This window comes from Lactuca virosa, chromosome 4 (genome assembly GCF_052849685.1).
Source record: "Lactuca virosa cultivar CGN04683 chromosome 4, Lactuca_virosa_CGN04683_v6, whole genome shotgun sequence".
In the NCBI taxonomy this organism is placed as follows: Eukaryota; Viridiplantae; Streptophyta; class Magnoliopsida; order Asterales; family Asteraceae; genus Lactuca; species Lactuca virosa.
In genome coordinates this window covers 419,890,504-419,910,821 of record NC_136429.1, presented here as the reverse complement: position 1 = coordinate 419,910,821, position 20,318 = coordinate 419,890,504, and the positions used below count along the sequence as shown (strand labels likewise).

Sequence of the window (20,318 nt, the reverse complement as noted above, 5' to 3'; positions counted from 1 at the left end):
CCAAGGCTGGCACATTTATTTAGTTATGATGATTATTGTGAATGTGCTATCGATACAATGTATATTTATGTGAAGACCATGGGGGGGGGGGGTTCCCATGGAAATTAGTTATATGTGTTGTGTGGTATGCTAGCTATTATGTGAAATGTGAAATGCTAGATATTTCTGTGATATACGGTATGCTAGTTGACTCTGTGTTACTTGCATGGAAGACCTCGGGAGGTTCCCGAGGCGGTTGGATAGTAAGACCATGTGGGGGTTCCTATGGCATTCCAGGCTAAGACCATGTGGGGGTTCCCATGGTAGTGAGCTAAGACCATGTGGGGGTTCCCATGGCATCCGGTGTAAGACCATGGAGGGTTTCCATGGCATCTTTATATGTTTGTATGTATGGCTTATAGGGTTTGCATATGTGGGGTTCCCATGGCAGTGGGCGAAGACCACGTGGGGGTTCCAGTGGCACCCAGTATTAGACCTTGGAGGGTTTCCATGGCATCCCATATGTTTGTATACATGGCTTTTATGATATGTGTATCTTATACAACTAATATGGATTATGTGGTTACGTAGATTGTGTGGGGTATGCTTTGGGGAACTCACTAAGCTTTGTGCTTACGGTTTACAGTTTTGGTTTCAGGTATCAGTGATTTGGAAAAGAAGGGCTCAGGTTGGTCACAGTGCACACACCTATGATTTCCGCAATGAATGTTTTTGGGATGAACTCTGATAAATGTTTTACTTAATGATGATTTGAAAAGTTTGAAATAAATGGTATCAATGTTTTAGCTATATTAAAAATGAAATATTTACCCTTGATTTTTGGGTCGTTACAAGTTGGTATTAGAGCCTTGGTTTGAGGGATTCAGACATAATTTTGGGTGTGTCTGAACTCAAACTGAGGATCTATAAAGTTTTCAAAAGAAAAATGTTTTAAGGAAAGAATTTATAAGTCAAGAAAGGGTGTGGTGCATGCAATCAACCGAGCTCAAGTCAGTTTCCCCAGAATACCCATGTATGTTATATGTTATGACTTAACTTATGAATCTGTGAATCACATGCTAGATAGGGCTAGGGGAGATGCATGTATATGTTGTATGAGCTAGTAGACTTGCATGCTAGTGTTGAGTAGTCAGTAATAGATTGACCTGATATGTGGTGCGTGTAGCCTTGGGAATATTGGATGCCATGTTAGAATGAGAATGATTATTGGTATTAGTAACTACTAAGTGTATGCTTGTAAAATTGTTGAGCATTATATGTTGCGTCATTGGGCCCTTTTTGTATAAGTCTATTATGTAAACGAGTTTGGCCTGTCCTCCCGTATTTATTTCTAGGGTTAGAGTATTTATGGTGCATGCATGCATCTTATTTTTGTTAATTCTTATTTTTTTATTGTAACCCTAATCACGCCTCTACAATAGCAATTCTTAATAGAGTTCTTCTGAGGCGTGACAGTTATTCATTCAACATCTTTGTATCATCATAGATTTCTTGTTTTACTTGTTTTGAATCTAAACAATCATCAATGATTTCAATCCTAACAAATTGTATCAGAGCAGGAGATTATGTAATCTATATGTATCTCTTCTGTTTACAGAGTCATTAGGGTTTCTGTTAATATTGGATCTAGTTTGATCGTCATCATCAACTTCTTGACACTATTATGTGATCTCAATATTACCCTAAAACTTCATTAGTTTGCACTTCTGATTCTTAACAGGTTTCAAAAAGATACAACAACATGCATCACGACGATTCTCACATCAACTCCATTAATATCTCAAGCAGCATTGGATCAACGACTAGGATCCCAATTCTCTTTCCTCATGAATATGAAGTTTGGGCGCTTCATTTTGAAGATTATGTTATCGGGTCGGATGATAATGGTTATTTAATATGGGAAGCCATTACTCTTGGTCCGTTTGTTCACACAGAAACCAAAAGAGTTATCAAAACTCAGAAGGAATACAACCAACTGCTTCTTGATGTAAAGGATGTTCCTCAGGACGAGAGAGAGAAACTAATCAGCAACGTCAAAGCAATGAGAATCATTAGATTCTCTTTGCAGGCGATACTTTTCGTCTAGTTAGTTCGTGTGATACTGTGAAAGCCATCTGGGATAGGCTCAAGGAACTTTACTCCACTGACGCAGATCTTGAGCATTCGACTCAAACACTACTGCTTTCAGAGTTTGGTGCTTTCGTACAAAAGCCTGACGAGAATCTGAGTTCCACCTTCAATCGCTACAATCATCTTCTGAGCAAGATGATGAAACATGGGATTGGACGCGAATTGATCGAAAAAAAAGTCACGTTTATGAACGGACTTAGATAAGAATGGATGGCGGTGGTTTCTATAGTTAAGGCGTATGAGCAGTTTAAAAGCTACACTCTTCCGAAACTGGTGGGTATTCTGAAGGCACATGAGAGTGAAGTGTCAAAGGAATCAAAGGTTATTTCTAGCATGGGATCTTTGGCTCTTGTTGCGAAGGGCAAGACTATTGCAGATGATGGTTCAGAGGCAGATCACTCTGAATTCGAGCTCGCGAATGAAGAATACGCTTTGATGGTTTCATACCCTAAGCGGTTCGCAAAGAAGAAATTCCCCTCTAACAAGAACTGAAACTGGCAGGGCAGCTACAGCTCTGAGAAGGCGAAAGAGGAAAATGCGAACGGTTACCAAAAGGACAAAGACAAGAAGGAGAAGAAGCTTGCAGGTGACTCTGGCTATGACTGCAATTATTCTCATGGCAAAAATCATTTGGCCAAGGAATGCATGCTAAGAAGGTTAAATGAGAAGATGACGAGGCTTACCACATGCGAAAGTTGGAGGAGATCAAGAAGAAAAAGGTTGCTGATAACTCTATGCATGTTTTGATTGTTCAGGAAAATATGGCTGATAACGCGTTTGGAGGAGTTGAAGTCTGGTCAACAAAATCTGAATATGACAAAGTTCGCAGGCCCACACATGGCAAGGCGTTTGTTGCGAAAGATGAGAGTTCGCAGTTTGCAGGAAGGTGTTTGATGGTGACAAACGAAAGATCACAGATGCATGGGAGTTCTACTGAGGGTGAAAGAGGAGATGATAACTGCTTCACAACGAAACCAGTCGGTGAACAAATTAATGAGTGTGAACAGCTGATCAACAAGGTAATTCTAATTCTTGAATCTCTCAACATACCTGTGTCTAGATACGAAACTAAATTAGATGACCTAAAATTCACTTTTTCAAACATTAGCGATAGCTTAAAAAGAACTCGTTTGACAAACTCTAACCCAACTGATCAAATTAGCAGGGTTTCGTCGAAGAGTGATGAGAGGCGCATCTGGATAGAGAAGATCGAGTCAGATTTGTCTAAGTCTAGGGATCAATTAATTTACTTGCAACGAGACAATTTGATGCTTTTAAAACAACGTAACATTTTTTGTTTAATTGCTAAAAAGCTTTACTTTAACATTACTCAGTTGCACCTTGATTGTGAGATGGTAAGAAAATTCACAAGATGATTTTACCATTTCTCGAATTAAAGGAAGATGAAATTGACGCCGATTGTTATAAGTGTGAATCCATCGTCTCATCTGACGAGACTTCTGATGCTTACAGGGTAGGACTGGAAAGAATGGAATCCTACATTAAGTCCAAAGACCACAAATTATGCTAAAACAACTTTTGGATGAAAATGATAAGAAGCAAGTTAAATCTGATACTATATAGAAGTTCGATTCATTGAGTGCCAAATTGAGTTCAGAAAATAAAATAAATGTGGAAAGCACATCTGAATTCGATGAGGACAGTGATATGAGTGAAATCTCTATAGAGGATGAGGTGGATTGCTCAGAGTTCGTTAAAACCGAACATGAACTTGCGAAACCTTTGATTTCCGAAAATTCAGTTGAATTCGCACGTATTTCTCAAAACAAACCTGAAATTTTTAAAGCTAAAGCAACGGTTTTTCCCAAAGTGCAAACTGTCCCTAATCAAGTATTTGTTACTAAAGGACTGGACAAAAATCAACCTGTCGAACTAACGTCCATCATCAACGAAGACAACAAAGATGGTTGCGATGAGTACTTTTAGTACGCTCCAATTGACGAAATGAAGGGTCTGCCTGAACGAACTTCGTGTAGAGTAAAAGGAAGATACGCGGTAGAACCACTGAACAATCGTTCAGGCTATGAGAAAGGATGTCCAAGTGGAACAAAGGAAAGCCCAAGCGAATCTCAGTCAGCAAAGAATAAATCTTATGTAAGAGAAATGAAACCCAAGGCGAATATTCACAAGTCCTCTGAGCAACTTGCAGAACAAAAACGTCAAAGATATCAGTGATATGAGAGAAATCTCAATGAAAGGAAGCAATTTTATCAATCCCAAAATTCCAAATATGTTCGCAAAGAAAAATCTTCCAATCAAAATGCGAAAGCTCGTTCGCATGCTAATCCCAGTCAGTGTTCGCACTGTCATTCTTGCAATCCTCAAAAACCAAAAAGGAACTTTCTTCAAAAACCTTCTCTTTCAAAGAAGCCCATGGAGAAACCAAAATCTCATCATTCGCAACCCACGAAAGCTTCGCTCAAAGATGTCAAAGGAAAGGGAAAGTTAGCCTCGGATTCTGAAGCTCAAGCCAAGAAATCGACTACTAACACAAAGAAAGTTACGAAAGATTCGTCAAAAATCAAATAAAAAAAACAAAAACGATCTGATTCAAAAGAAACAAAAATGAAAATAATAAATTAAAAGTTTTCACCATAACTAAGAAAGATGAAACCACATTAGTTAAACAAACTTATATGGTTGATCTTGCATTTACTTTTCCTCATTCTGTAAAAGGCTCACAAGGACCCAAGCAACTTTGGGTTGCTAAATCTGCTTGATTTTTGCAGGTAATTCGTGACGAGCAGTTCGACTCTTAATGGTATATCGACAGTGGCTGCTCGCGTCACATGACTGGGAGGAAGGAGGAGTTGCGAGAGTTTCGAGCTCTCAAAGACGGTGGAAATGTAAAGTATGGAAACAACTCATTTGGAAAGATCAAAGGCTATGGGATGACAACGAATGAAGATTTTTCGATTCGTAAGGTGGCGTATATGGAAGGCTTACAACACAACCTAATTAGTGTTTCAAAATTGGTTGTAGGGACAGGATTGAAAGTATCATTTGACGATGAAGGATCTGAGATAATAGAAAAAACAAACGAAAGCAGTTCTCTTAAAATCAGAGCGAAAAAGAGAAATGTATCCTTTGAATCTGAACCCGATACGAGGGAATTAAGCCTGCGATTTACTTGCTTATGAAAGCTCACTCTGATGATAGCTGGCTGTGGCATAGAAGACTTTCGCACCTCAACTTCAAAGATATCAACAAGCTTGTTCTTTGTGTGCAACCTGAGAGATGGGGAAGCAAAGCAGAAAAAGTCATCCAACAACAGTAAAAACGAAAGTCATTGAACCATTGGAACTTCTACATATCGACCTTTGTGGACCTTCTGCAATTGAAAGTGTCGGTGGTAGTAAGTACATTCTGGTCATAGTTGATGATTTTTCACGTTTCGCTTGGGTGTATTTTCTTAAACAGAAATCTGAAGCAACGCCAAAACTCAAAGATTTCATCAAGCAAATCGAGCTTCAACTGCGAAAGCTGGTTTGGAATGTACGTAACGACAACGGGCTTGAATTCGAAAACCAAGCATTTGAAGAATTTCTTGCTGAGAAGGGAATGACACATAATTTTTCGGATCCTTATACTCCAAAACAGAATGGAGTAGTTGAAAGACGAAACCGTTCTTTATGTGAAGCTGCACGAACCATGCTGACCTTCGCATGTCTACCTCTCTATTTCTGAGCAGATGCAATTGCGACGCTTGCTACACTCAAAACAGATCCATTTTGAATAAGCGATTCTCTATTAATCCATATGAAATCATAAATAATCGCAAACCTAACGTTAAGTTTTTCCACATATTTGGTTCCAGGTGTTTTATCTTCAACTCTAAGGAACAACGAAATAAGTTCGATGCGAAAGCTGACGCGGATATATTCTTGGGATATTCACTGACCTCTAAGGCATATAGGGTTCTCAACAAACGATTCAAGAAAATGGAAGAAACCTATTATGTCATATTTGATGACAACTACTTGAAGAGGATTCAGCCGGGCGATAGTCCCATGAAGGAGATCTTTCCTAAACCAAGTCCAGCCACAATTCCAATCTCCAATCTATATGATGAATTCATGCTACTATTTGATGAGACAGAGAAAGCGATCACATCTAAAGCAAAAGCAGCTGACAACAAGGAAGATGAATTGAAGACGATAATTGATGACGCTGCGAAAGACATGCACCAACAGCCATCAACTGCGAACGTTCCTCAAGACACAAGTACCATATTCCAGGGGGAGCATTCTGGATCAAATGCACATTTTCAGGGGGAGGGTACTACACCTCAATATACGAACACTCCATTTGTCACACCACCAAACCAGAACAACGGAAACTTTCGGGGGCGGAGGACGTCATGTTTAGTATCACAACACATGCATCATAGTAATCAAAGTAACAAACAACCATTGCATTAATATTAAAGTGTTTACAAAGTATGCGATTCACAAAATATTGACTCCAAAAGTAAATAACAAAACAAGACATGAAGCTACTATACTCCATCATCTGAATCCCAGTGTGCGTACCTGTCTACTAGTTTCCTGAGAATACAAGTTATTTTGAAAGAGTAGATCAGCATTTAAGTAGGTGAGTTCATAAGTATTTTAGTTATGAAAAATAAACTGTAAGTTCTTTTTAGAAAAGTTCGCCTGTTCCTCCAGAAAATCCTATATTTTCTGATGTGATGAATGAAAGTAAAAATGACTCTACAATTCCTTCTATGAGTACTAAATGGATACAAGTTATATACAACTTAGAGTAAACAGACAATCGATTGTGTGAATCTGCCCTAAACCCACAACCAAACAAGGAACAAGGAATAAGACGGAAATCACACATCCCATTGTTTGTTAGATCTTTACTGTATATAACCCTGGCGTATTCATTTGGTACTTACGGAGTTAACTGTAATAGTGCTTTATATTTGATAAAAACATTCTTTAAGAAAATCATATATTTCATTTAGTAAAAATGGTAACCACAATAGTTCCGTCTATAATCACTTAGTTTATACTAGCTATGTATATAATCTAATATCGAACGGACAATTAAATGGGTGAATCTGCCCTAAGCCCAAAAGCAAACAAGGAACAGGAAATAAGGCGGAAAACACACATCCAATTGCCTGTCAGATATTAATTATATATAATAATGATGTATAAACTAAGGTATTATAGAATTAACCACTAAATGTCCTTTAAATTATACTGGTTTAATAATGTGTATCAAACCCTTTTACGAATGAGTTTCTAGTGTAGTCTACTTAATGTTCTATCTAAAAAGTATGTTTTTGTACTAGAAAATGGTATACTGAATTTGTATGCTATGACCTGACCCATACCTGATACTCCCTATGATTACTTGGGGTATACAGAATATATATATATATATATATATATATATATATATATATATATATATATATATATATATATAGCTAAGATCGAATAGATAGTAGACTGTGTGAATCTGCTCTAAGCCAACAACCAAACAAGGAACAGGAAGTGTAGTGGAAAGCACACATCCTACTGCCTGTCGGATCCTATTAATATATATCCCTAATGTATCCACTAAGGAATCATAAAGTTAGCATTATAGCCCCCCTTCTAACTGAATGTTCATGTTACTAGGAAGTTATGTGGCACTGTTTTATTTGTTAGGAAGACAACTAGAAGTAATGAAATCTTGTACTCTTAACGCCTCAGTCGATACTGTTGTGAGTTTTGTATATATTAATATGTTTTATTTATTAATGTCCAGTACTTTGTAGATGTACCCTTTATAAATAAAATCCGGTACATTGTAGATGTACCCCATATATAACTCCGGTACTTTGTAGATGTACCCCATATATAACTTGGTACTTTGTAGATGTACCCCATATATATATCCTTATACCTTGTATATTATCATATATTGTTACAAACAATGAGTAAATGATACGTTCCCTGCCTAGGTTACTGGGAGTGTAAAGTATAAGTTCGTGAATCATGATTTGTTCCTCTGTTATAGAATATAGTATGTTCCTTCATGTTCTTGTTATAGTATGTTCCTTTCTGTTCTAGTTATAGTATGTTCCTTCTTATTCTATTTATAGTATGTTCCTTCCTGTTCTAGTTGTAGTATGTTCCTTCCTCTTCTAGTTATAGTATGTTCCTTCCTGTTCTAGTTATAGTATGAACTGAACCCCTAAACTATACCTATTATAGTTTACTAGTATGCTTGTTTTGAACTGTCCCTGATTTGTAGAAAAGACTCGATTATCTACTGAGTTATGCATGTACTTTAAAACAACGGAGTTTTATAAACAACAAAGTAACATAACTTAAAAGAGTTTTTGAATTGATTTGATCACTTACAAAAGCATAAGAAATCCTTAAAAGTGATGGTTATCACAAGTAAATATTTACACAATAATATTGTGTTCAACATGTATTCCCCCCTCCTTTAAAAGCATTTAAAACATTTAAAAGATTGAGTATAGGGGTATGAACTCACCTTATGTGGGTAATTCAACTGAAAATTCAAGTAAGGATGATAAGTTCCACAAATGAAGTCCCGAGACACAAACGAGTCCTAAATGACATATAATGATACATATAGGCATGTAATTAGCAAATCTAACTACAAAGGAGATTGGGAAACAACCTAGGATGCAAGAATAACTCACCAAAAGAGTGCTATAAGCAAGTTAGGAGGTTGAAGCGGTGTTCACGACCCAAAGGAAGGATAGTTCACGGCCCAACTTGATGAATGGTTCACGGCCCAAGTTGATGTTCACGGGCCAAGTTGATGTTCATGGCCCAACTAGATGGGTGGTTCACGGCCCAAGTGATGAAGAACACTTGAAGATCTTGGTGTTTTGGCAAGTGTTTGAAGATCCTAGTAAGCTTCTATGGAGTAGCAAAGGAAATGGGTGTTTAAGAGTGAAAGATGGTGTTCTTGAACTACGATACTTGAGAGAGAATGGAGTGTTTGCGGCCAAGAGAAGAAGAAGTGAAGGAAAAATGGCAAAAACACATATATATGCTAAGGGTTCACGGCCTAAGAGGGGTTCACGGCCACACTTGGGTTCACGACCGTGAACACTCTTTGATGGGTTTTATGGTTCGATTGTATTCCTCTAATCCTAAGCTAACAATTGTCAACATCCAATCCTTAAGTGTACTAGGCATAGAACTCATTAAAATGACCCTTAACAAGGCTAAAAGGCAATAGAAATAAGTCTGACTTTTGGTTGATTGGATTTGACTTTACAAGATAGAAATTTACGGGTTGTCACATCATCCCCCCGTTAGATGGAATTTCGTCCCGAAATTAGCTTTCTCAGCAGTACTCTTGGGGTCGTGCTCCTCTGAATGATAGAATATCCACTCGTAGACCTGGGCAACTTTGCCGTGACGCTCATGATAAGATTCATACTTGGTCCATCTATCATCACCTCGTGTATACAAGTCGTATACAATTAAGATTAGTAAGCCGGTCGGATGTGCGACTCTGCCCCAGGTCGACAACCAAACAAGGAACAGGAGATAGGGCTAAAACACACATACTAAATCCGCATAATCATAATTATATACCACCATCGCGTATACACTTAATAATGATAGGTGGGTTGTATTCGTCCTTAGCCTCTTTGCTTGAACTTGATCTGCTGGACGAGTGGTAGTTCGGGAAGGTATGCTGAGTATATGATGGCAAGGTTTCGGAGGGCAAGGTACTCCTCACATGAGTTCTTCAGGGTTTAGAAGACAATAGACAATACTGAGGTCTAGGTCGAGTTGTCGTTACGACTGACGAAGGTTTCATTAATTTTTCGATTAATACGATGGGTTTTTCGAAACATATGAACTTGGTATGGTGAGGACCACGCCAATCCATGACGAATGATGACAACTGACTCTTTACTGAAACAAATGTTAAGCCTATTTGAAAGAAACGTTTGTTATATGATGGTGTATCCCGAGTGTGCTCGACAATGTACTATGTGTAGACTTTCTAGTGCTTTCAGTTTTCCCCTTGATATTAGCATTGCCACAAATCGTACCGCGATGAGCGAGTACTAACAGTGAAAGTGCTTTGATAACTAGTGTCGATACTTTATATTATGATCCTCCTCGATATCTCTATGATCGCCTGGCATATACAAGTTATGTATAATTAAGATGAATAAGACGGTTGACTGAGTGACTCTGCCCTGAATCCACAACCAAACAAGGAACAAGAAATGAGGCGGAATCACTCACTCTAAGCCTGCAAAATCTTAGCTATGAACAACCATGATGTACATACTAAGCCATCATAGCTTACCTGAACGAATCTTTAGGTCTCTTATGAATGTTGTGACTTGTGCGGACGAGTGAGTTATTATTATTACTTTTAATATCCCCAATTTTAATCTTATATTAAATATAAATTAAATTTTTAAAGAAATTTTTATTTTGAAGATGTACTGCTGTTTGTTGGTGGTTCCAGGGCAGCTTCTCCTGTGGCGATCATCAAAATTCGTCTATCCGCGCCAAAGTTCTTCGTTATCGGGCAGTCCCTCTTGTAGTGCCCAGTCTCACCACAACCATAGCAGGTCTGGTTTACTTGAACTCTAGGGACTTGGGTGATCGGTTGTGCCGGCGCCCAGCAGAAACGGGCAATGTGCCCCTTCCTGCGGCAATTCATGCATTGCATTTCCCGACACGCTCTGGTGTGGTGGTAGTTACACATTCCACACTTCGGGAAGGTTCCAACATATCGACTGACATGTGCTGGAGTGGCAGGTGTTGTGGCGGCGTGTAAAGTAACCACTTGTTGCTCCTGCAGGAGTTCCTGTGTTGTTCGCTCCTTCCTCTTTTTCCCCGACTTCCGTTTATAGTCCCCTCCCTTTGATGGCTCGGGAACGGGGACTACCACGCCATGGTGGACTCCATGGTCAATGAGTCGTTGGGCCAGGCGTTTGGTGCTATCAAAGGTAGTTGGGTTAGAAGACAGTACATCCCCTGAATCGGGGTAGATAAACCCCAGATGTACATTTCTATTTTCTTACTCTCCGGGGTAACTATCCCAGGGCATAGTGCTGCCAGGTCGCTAAACCTGTCAGTGTAGGTCACTATGTCTGAGCCGACCATGGTATGCTCTCATAGCTCTTGTTCCAGCTTTTGGACTTCGCCTCTTGGGCAGTATTCCTCCAACATCATCTTTTTTAGGTTCTCCCAACCTATCGAGTTAGCCACTGATAGGGTCAACGACTTAACATGGCTATTCCACCATGTTAGGGCTCTGTCGAAGAAGGTGCATGCAGCAAACTTCACCTTGCTCCCTTCCGGGCACAAATAGATTTCGAAGATCGAATCTGTTTTGTCGAACCATCACATTAGAGCAATGACTCCCCCATTTCCATTAAAGGATTTGGGTTGCAGTTCATGAAGTCCTTATACGAACACTCTCATGGGTGTCCGTGGGTATCTCCGGGATTAGTTAAGTGGGTACCGCTACCAGATCCACTGGTACTACCACTACAAACAATATGTAATTTAGTGGCATATATTTTTAATGGCATATGTTCTATGTGCCACTATATCATATTTTTCAGTGACATATTTTATGTGTCACTATAAAAACTAATAGATTTAATGGCACTTAACATTTTATGTCACTAATATTCATAATTATTAGTGGCATAATGTTTTAATATGCCATTAAAAGTTCTTTTATTAAAAATATATTACATAGTATAATTAAGAGTAAATTAAAAAATTGGTCCCTAATTTTACCAAAATCACGATTTTGGTACAACAGAACCTTTTTTGATTTTGAAGACCACGAGTATGAGCAACGAAAACTAATAAATTATTTGGTAGTAGTGGATAAATTCAATGTTTTCTTTTGTCGGCGTACACACGAGATACATATATATTCGTTCAGAGTAATTGATATACGAAATCGTAACCCTAACTAATTCTCTTATACAAATCGTATGCGTATTTTTTACATGTACATGATTTGTCTCCATTTTCATCACCAAGAGTCGATATCTTCATCAATTTATCTACTTCTAATATCCCGATATCGATATGGAAACGGAAATTGAAGAATTTGGAACACAGTCAGCACAATCGATTTCGTCATCGATTTAGTTCCTGATAAGGAGGGAAAACATCGACCGTACGAGACGGACCACCGGCCGACGACTGTTTCCTATCTATTTCGGCTCTTTCTCCTCTCCATTTCGTGGTCCTTGTGGCCATTGGTACTACGGTATGTGATGTTTTCATGTTGTTGATAAATTATAAATTTGCTTGTTCATTTGCTTGCTTTTATGAGGAATTATGCATACAATAGGATCGTTTTGATTGATTAGGTAAGTAACCATAGCGTATCATTTGCTTGTTGGATGATTAATTCATCAAACAAACAAGGAAATTAATCAAATTATGCTTGAATTTAGACCTGAAGGAATTTATTGTGGTTAACATACAAATGTGACTATGTTTGTTGACACAAGTGTGCAATGATCTTGATTAGATTCGTTTTTAGGGAGGCTGGGTGAAAACTCTGGATTGCATTGACATAATCGATTTGATAACAACAAACATATGCTATAAATTATGTGCGTTTTTGTTGAATGTGATTATCTTCAACTTTTGCATAGTATTTTGTCTTTTTATGTGAAGTTGACAGTGGCTTAAGTTTTTCATTCTAAAGAGGATCAATGGATAAAGGAAATTTCAATCATCTTCATTCTTCCCTTTGGTGTTAATGGAAGTTAGGGTTTATTGAGTCTTTCATTAGTTGATTATTATATACATTAAAGTGTGTCCTAAATACATTTTTTGCTGAACACCTATGGATCGTGCTATCACTTGGATCATATCATGCCTTTATACAGGTGGTTATATCACAGAGTATTGGAGCCATGATTTTGTATTTTGGCCTTGCAAGTGCCATATATGCTCCAGTCCAATTACCAAATTGTCCCCTGAAGCAACATTATCCTAACAGTAGGATGCAAGGATTCGTTCATAGATTGGTTTCATGAAGCTGGTTGCAACTTTAGCAGGTCCAAATTTGCTTCATAAATTATATCTATGTATTGCATGTAGTTATTTTATAGCAATTGATCATATAAATAAGTTCAACAACTTTGATTTTGGATATAAAACTTGCCACATCTCTAAGTTGGCATTAAGAACTCAAGTACTAGATATACAATAAATGTAGGTGTTATCATTTTTAACATTATGGTATTCGGTTTGGCATCCAAGACCTTTATGTATCAATGCTCCATTTCAAGTTGTACTTTTAGTGTATTGTGTCGCTACAAGAGTATGACCTGGGTGTTCCATTTTCATTCAGGTGTATATGATTCTATAATTCTCCTTTCTGTTAATGCAGGCTCTCTCACTTGTTCCACCTGATAGGAAGGCTAATGAAGAGGGATCCCCGTACTCTGGACAGGTGATAAAGCAATTTTTAATAAATGGTCTGTTTTCTATAATGCATCCAGATTATAAGTACTTCCTAAAATAGAATAGTGATAAATGTTGCAAATGATCACTTCCAGGATGCAAATTATGGTAACACACTTTTGATATCCCTCGATGAGCCTATTAAAGATGGTTTGTTAATGAAAGAAGAGCATCCTGAACCAGTATAAGATCCATTGATTCAATAAAGTAGATGCAATTCTTATATTTACTACCTTGATGTATATTCCTTTGTCACTTTATCATTTGTGCAGTTACACATATCATATAAATTATGATTCTGTTGCTGAAATAACGGTTCCTTTGATAGCTAAAGAAACATGTCAAGAAAAAAGTAGTTTGTTTTTACATGTAGCTTACGTTGAACTAAATGTCATGTTTAATCTTTTTTCCGGCTTAGGCTGCAAATAGGCTCATTTTGAGGGAGGGACATCATCAAACACAACTTGAAGATTTCCACAAAGATCCTGATTTTGCAAGTAAGATATCATTTTATAAGCTATTAGGACAATTCTTCTTTTAAGGCTCAACCTAGTTTTAGACTAGCAGATAGCCTTTATGTGGTAATCTTTTAGCCTTTTTCTTGCATTAGTTTTATTAACTAGAGTAGCTATCGGGGATAGATTAGGAATATGGACAAGTGCAGGGGCCTAAATCTCATGAGAGTGATGTTGTATTAAGAGTCGGTTAGTACACTTATGTGGTAGCTAGAGTCAGTTAGCAAATTAGCAAAACCGTGGACATATAAATTACTAATAAGGGCAACAAAGTAATTGTTAAGTATATATAAATAGGACATTGAGGTACTCATGAAACATGGAATGTATGAATCTCAATTTCCTATTAAATAACTTGACTTAATGAATGAGTTCTTTTGTCATGGTGGCTCATAATATAGAATTTTTTAAGTCATATTTATATTTATATCAAAGATTTTTTATTTTAATATTTCATAATTTAATAATACACTTCCGACATATGAAATGTGATATATAACTCATATATGTAAATCCTCATTGCATATTTTGCAGCCATTGATGATCATATAGCTGAAAGTTAAGTCAGTCAACCAAAGTTAACCGAAGATGATCTTCTGAAAGTCATCATAACAATGGTAATCAATTTTATGTGCTTTTGTCTCCCATTTGTTCTTATAGACAGTTGATTTGTGTTTAATGTTATATTATTTATTTGATAAACTAGGCCTTATTTAACTTAATTTTGAATCGTCTTTGTTTTTTTGGACAGCGAATTGCTAGTATTGATTCGAGCGTATTAGATAACAGAATTTGTTCAACCTAGCATCAAATTTGGGGAAGAAGTTCATCTGCAATTAAGTTTGAAGTTCTTTATTATTATTTTTGTTCGGTTATTTTATGTTTAGCATGTATTGGGTTTCACATTTAGACGTATCTGATATTTACATAGATATTGGATTCAAAAAGTTTAAAAATATTGATGAAAAACAATGAAATTTTAATTGTTTTCTACCTACTATAATTTATTATTTATATTGTTTTATAGTATAGATAAAAATTATATGGATATAAATAGCCTAAATTATAGAATCTCATCAGCATTTACAGATGAAAAATATGCTATAATTTTTTTTTTGTAGCAAATAGAAAAAGTGCCACTAAAATCTTAAATTGTGTAACTAAAAGTAAAATGAATTTTTGAATCACATGAGCTTTAGTGGCACAAAACTTATGCCATAAAAAACTTTTCTTCTATTGTGGCAAATAAAAAAGTGATACTAAAAGCCTAAAAACCTGCACCGACAAAAACAAAAAGTGTCACTAAAGCGTTTTAGTGGGAGCGTTTCTAGTGACACTTATTATATGTGTCGTTGATTCTTTTAGAAGCCTTTAGTGACATTTTTGGGGGGGTTTTAGTGGCACTTTTTGTGTGCCACTAAATGACATATTTTTTGTAGTGTACTTGCGCGAATGTGAGTTATAGCAGCTGTTACTGCGGCTATCACCGTTGCTTGGAGAGCAGCAGGGTCGTATTGTGGTGGTGGATTCTCTGTTGTGCTATTGACTACACGCCTTACATGTATACTACGAGGCATCTTTTTCTAAAAAGAATACAAATATGAGATGGAAATAAGTCTATAACAGTGATTATAAGTCGAAAGCTAAATGACTAAGTTATCCTAGTTCTGAGTGTATCTGGTTCTGACTTTCATAGGGTTCTGAAAACAATTCATAATGGGAGTCTATATAAAATAAAATTTATGAATTAGAAGTGGCTATCCTCGAATGAATCTCTGTGAATTGAATATCCGTTACTAGCTGCACGAAAAAGAAATAATCCTAACACATAGTGTGAGTAGTGTATTCACTAGCTCACTAAGTCAATTAAGGTTATTATTTATTAGTGTGACGCATAGGACGTTTTGGTTCCTTCGGCTGATCCCTCCTTGGAAAACTCCCTTTGAATATCTTCTTGTTCCTCCTTTACTCCTCTGCTGACTGTTATGATGGAGTGGTTACATCTATCTGGGTTTGTCGTGCGAGAATGGAAGTGTCTAATGAATCTATGAGATTAAGTGAAACATTATGGGGTGATCCTTAACGGGTCCTCCTATAATTGCGCAATGTATACAAGTTGTATATAATTTGAGATTAAATAGACCTTCGAATAAGTGATCCTACTCTAAAACCACAACCAAACAAGGAACAGGAAGGAGAGCATAGATCGCAAATTCTAACTCTATAAAACCTAAATTATATAAAACCTTGGGAGTATACACTCCGGAATTATAGACCTACCAGAAGGGTCTTTTTAATTTTCACATAAGTTATTTATAGTGCCTAAAATACTCCTATAGTATTTTAAAGTAATGAACTTGGTATGTTTTAAACTTGTTGTTGTCTTATAGTATCATAAAATACTCCTATAGTATTTTAACTTTATGTTCTGATCTAGAAATCCTTCGTATATAGAGTTAGGTAAGTTTTAAGACTGTTGCAACACCACATCACTCCCAAACACATGTTGGTCATATCTCAAATGAATATAGTTGATCAGGCTATATTGATCCCATATATGATTACATAACTGTCCAGGTTTGACCGCAGTGTCCAACCTTTAAATACTTCTTTTTGTTCTTCTTGTGATACTTGTTCTAGTATGTATATATGTATAAGCAGGTATGTATACTTTTATAAAATATTGTTATATTTTAAAAATATACTTTTAGTCAGAGCACTTCGGCCCCATTGCATTTATAGTTATATATCTTTTATAGGTTGATATACTTAGTTCACTATAAATAATGCTCTGATACCAATCTGTCACACCCCCAAACCGGAATGGCGGAAACGTTCAGGGGCGGAGGACGTCATGTTTAGTATCACAACACATGCATCATAGTAATCAAAGTAACAAACGACCATTGCATTAATATTAAAGTGTTTACAAAGTATGTGATTGACAAAAGATTGACTCCAAAAGTAAATAACAAAACAAGACATGAAGCTACTATACTCCATCTTCTGAATCCCAGTGCGCGTACATGTCTACTAGTTTGCTGAGAATATAAGTTATTTTGAAAGAGTAGATCAGTATTTAAGCTGGTGAGTTCATAGGTATTTTAGTTATGAAAAGTAAACTGTAAGTTCTTTTTAGAAAAGTTCGCCTATTCCTCCAGAAAATCATATATTTTCTGATGTGATGAATGAAAGTAAAAATGACTCTACAAAGCCTTCTATGAGTAGTAAATGGATACAAGTTATATACAATTTAGAGTAAACAGACAATCGATTGTGTGAATCTGCCTTAAGCCCACAACCAAACAAGGAACAGGGAATGAGGCGGAAATCACACATCCCATTGTTTGTCAGATCTTTACTGTATATAACCTTGGCGTATTCATTTGGTACTTACGGAGTTAACTGTAATAGTTCTTTATATTTGATAAAAACATTCTTTAAGAAAATCATATATTTCCTTTAGTAAAAATGGTAACCACAATAGTTCCTTCTATAATCACTTAGTTTATACTAGCTATATATAATCTAATATCGAACAGACAGTTAAAAGGGTGAATCTGCCCTAAGCCCACAACCAAACAAGGAACAGGAAATAAGGCGGAAAACACACATCCAATTGCCTGTCGGATATTAATTGTATATAACCCTGATGTATAAACTAATGTATTATAGAATTAACCACTAAAGGTCCTTTAAATTATACTGGTTTAATAATGCGTATCAAACCCTTTTACGGATGAGTTTCTAGTTTAGTCTACTTAATGTTCTATCTGAAAAGTATGTTTTTGTAGTAGAAAACGGTATACTGAATTTGTATGCTATGACCTGACCCATACCTGATACTCCCTATGATTACTTGGTGTATACAGGATATATATATATATATATATATATATATATATATATATATATATATATATATATATATATATATATAGCTAAGATCGAATAGATAGTAGACTGTGTGAATCTGCTCTAAGCCCACAAGCAAACAAGGAACAGGAAGTGAAGCGGAAAGCACACATCCTACTGCCTGTCCGATCCTATTAATACATATCCCTAATGTATCCACTAAGGAATCATAAAGTTAGCATTATAGGCCCCCTTCTAACTGAATGTTCATGTTACTAGGAAGTTATGTGGCGCTGTTCTATTTGTTAGGAAGACTACTAGAAGTAATGAAATCCTGTACTCTAAACGCCTCAGTCGATACTGTTGTGAGTTTTGTATATATTAATATATTTATTATTAATGTCTAGTACTTTGTAGAAGTACCCTTTATAAATAAAATCTGGTACTTTGTAGATGTACCCCATATATAACTCTGGTACTTCGTAGATGTACCCCATATATAACCTGGTACTTTGTAGATGTACCCCATATATATCCTTATACCTTGTATATTATCATATATTGTTACAAACAATGAGTAAATGATACGTTCCCTGCATAGGTTACTGGGAGTGTAAAGTATAAGTTCGTGAATCATGATTTGTTCCTCTGTTATAGAATATAGTATGTTCCTTCATGTTCTTGTTATAGTATGTTCCTTTCTGTTCTAGTTATAGTATGTTCCTTCCGGTTCTAGTTATAGTATGTTCGTTCAGGTTCTAGTTATTGTATGTTCCTTCCTGTTCTAGTTATAGTTGTAACATCCCGAGATTTCCAGGTATTTCCGAACTCTCCTCTACCTTTTTCCTTGTCATTTATGGCCCTTGGAGTTCGGAAGTGAAGGCCAAGGCAAGCTTAAGGACCAAAGTTGTAACTTTAGGCCAAGAAGGAGTACGCCGCACGTACATAGGAGTACGCTAAGCGTATTAAGGTCCGCCTTAGTACGCAGGGAGTACACTTGTGTACGTGGGGCGTACTCGTGTCTGGAGGAAACCCTAATATTTAGGGTTTGGGGAATATTTAAACAACATTATGAGCACCTTCCCTTCCCTTACCTCAGCCTCCACTGTTTAGAATCATCCTCCCCAAACCCTAGCCCCTTTCTTTGAGTTTTGAGCTTATTGAGTGTTTCGTGAAGTGTTCTAAGAAGGTGGTGTTGCATCAAGGTTTTGGAGAAGAAGATCAAACTTATAGATCTGAAGTTAGAAGGTGCCTTAGAAGCTCCAGAAGGTAAAAAGCTTCAAACTTTATGCACATATGTATAGATCTTTCCTTTTTTGCTTTATAAAACCACTTCTTGTCCCAAAAAGCCCAAAGATGGTGCATGTTGTGATTGGGACGAATGATCTGTCCTTCTAGGCTCTTTTTGGGGTGTTGAGTGATAAAAATGAGGTCCCAATGACTATAGATGTCGCATGCACCTTGTAAAAAGGTCTTAATAGATTAAGACCTTGGATTAAGAACTTTATGGACGTCCAAAGTGGTAAAGTTCGAGTCTTTATGGATCCTGGGCACATTGGGACTCTGGATCTGAAATTTGGGCTTAAGTGCTTAAGCCATTAAGCACTTAATGGAGTTTTGGCAAAACTCGGCATACGCCCGGCGTAAATCCAGTACGCCCAGCGTATTGGGTCAACCACCCCGACGGTGGTCAACTTTCGGATGAGTATGCCCCGCGTACATCCTCTGTTGGGCTTTTGGCATTTGGACCTTGGATATTGGACTGTTTATGGACAAAAGGGGGTTTGGGCTTTGCTGGATTATATGAACATGATGATTTAGACCAAGTCTTGTTTATGGATCTAGAATTAAGGCCCAATTAGGGATTTGGGTCCAATTCGGTAAATTCGGCCAATAATGGGCTTGGTATAAGGACCTTTAAGTTAAGGACTTGGCATTGGGTTTGGGCCCCATAAAGAAAGTGGATTCAATGAATTGAGTGGACTCTTAGTCAAGAAGGTTATTTCTGATGGGTTTTGAGCATTCTAACACTTCCTAAGTGTACATGCAACCCTAATAACCTTGGATCTATGTTTGTCTAATAATCATGCAAAGTTGAATTCCAAGGTTATATTCCTATCTAGCATACATGGGGAACATTTTTAACTTGAATGAAAGATAGAATAACTTACCTTGTTGTTGATTATGATCCTTGAAACCTTGTGAGCCTAGCACCCCAAGTGTGATGCCTCAAATGCTTCACACAACACCAAATGCAAAGGAGTAAACTTTGAGAGAATCTTACACTTGCAAAATCGGCTCTAGCCCTCTTGTTTCTTAGTGTGTAGCCTAT

At 36.9% G+C, this 20,318-nt stretch overlaps 1 protein-coding gene across 1 annotated transcript in view; it reads left to right on the top strand.

Moving 5' to 3' along the window:
- Nucleotides 1-6,092: 6,092 nt before the first annotated feature.
- Nucleotides 6,093-20,318, top strand: part of LOC145106570 (uncharacterized) — a 57,436-nt gene continuing 43,210 nt past the window's right edge. Inside the window, exons 1-6 of the mRNA XM_079043533.1 lie at nt 6,093-6,429; nt 10,605-10,680; nt 13,251-13,344; nt 13,543-13,605; nt 13,712-13,798; nt 14,035-14,113. Coding sequence (XP_078899659.1) covers nt 6,093-6,429; nt 10,605-10,680; nt 13,251-13,344; nt 13,543-13,605; nt 13,712-13,798; nt 14,035-14,113 — 736 coding nt within the window. The remainder of the gene's footprint in view (nt 6,430-10,604; nt 10,681-13,250; nt 13,345-13,542; nt 13,606-13,711; nt 13,799-14,034; nt 14,114-20,318) is intronic.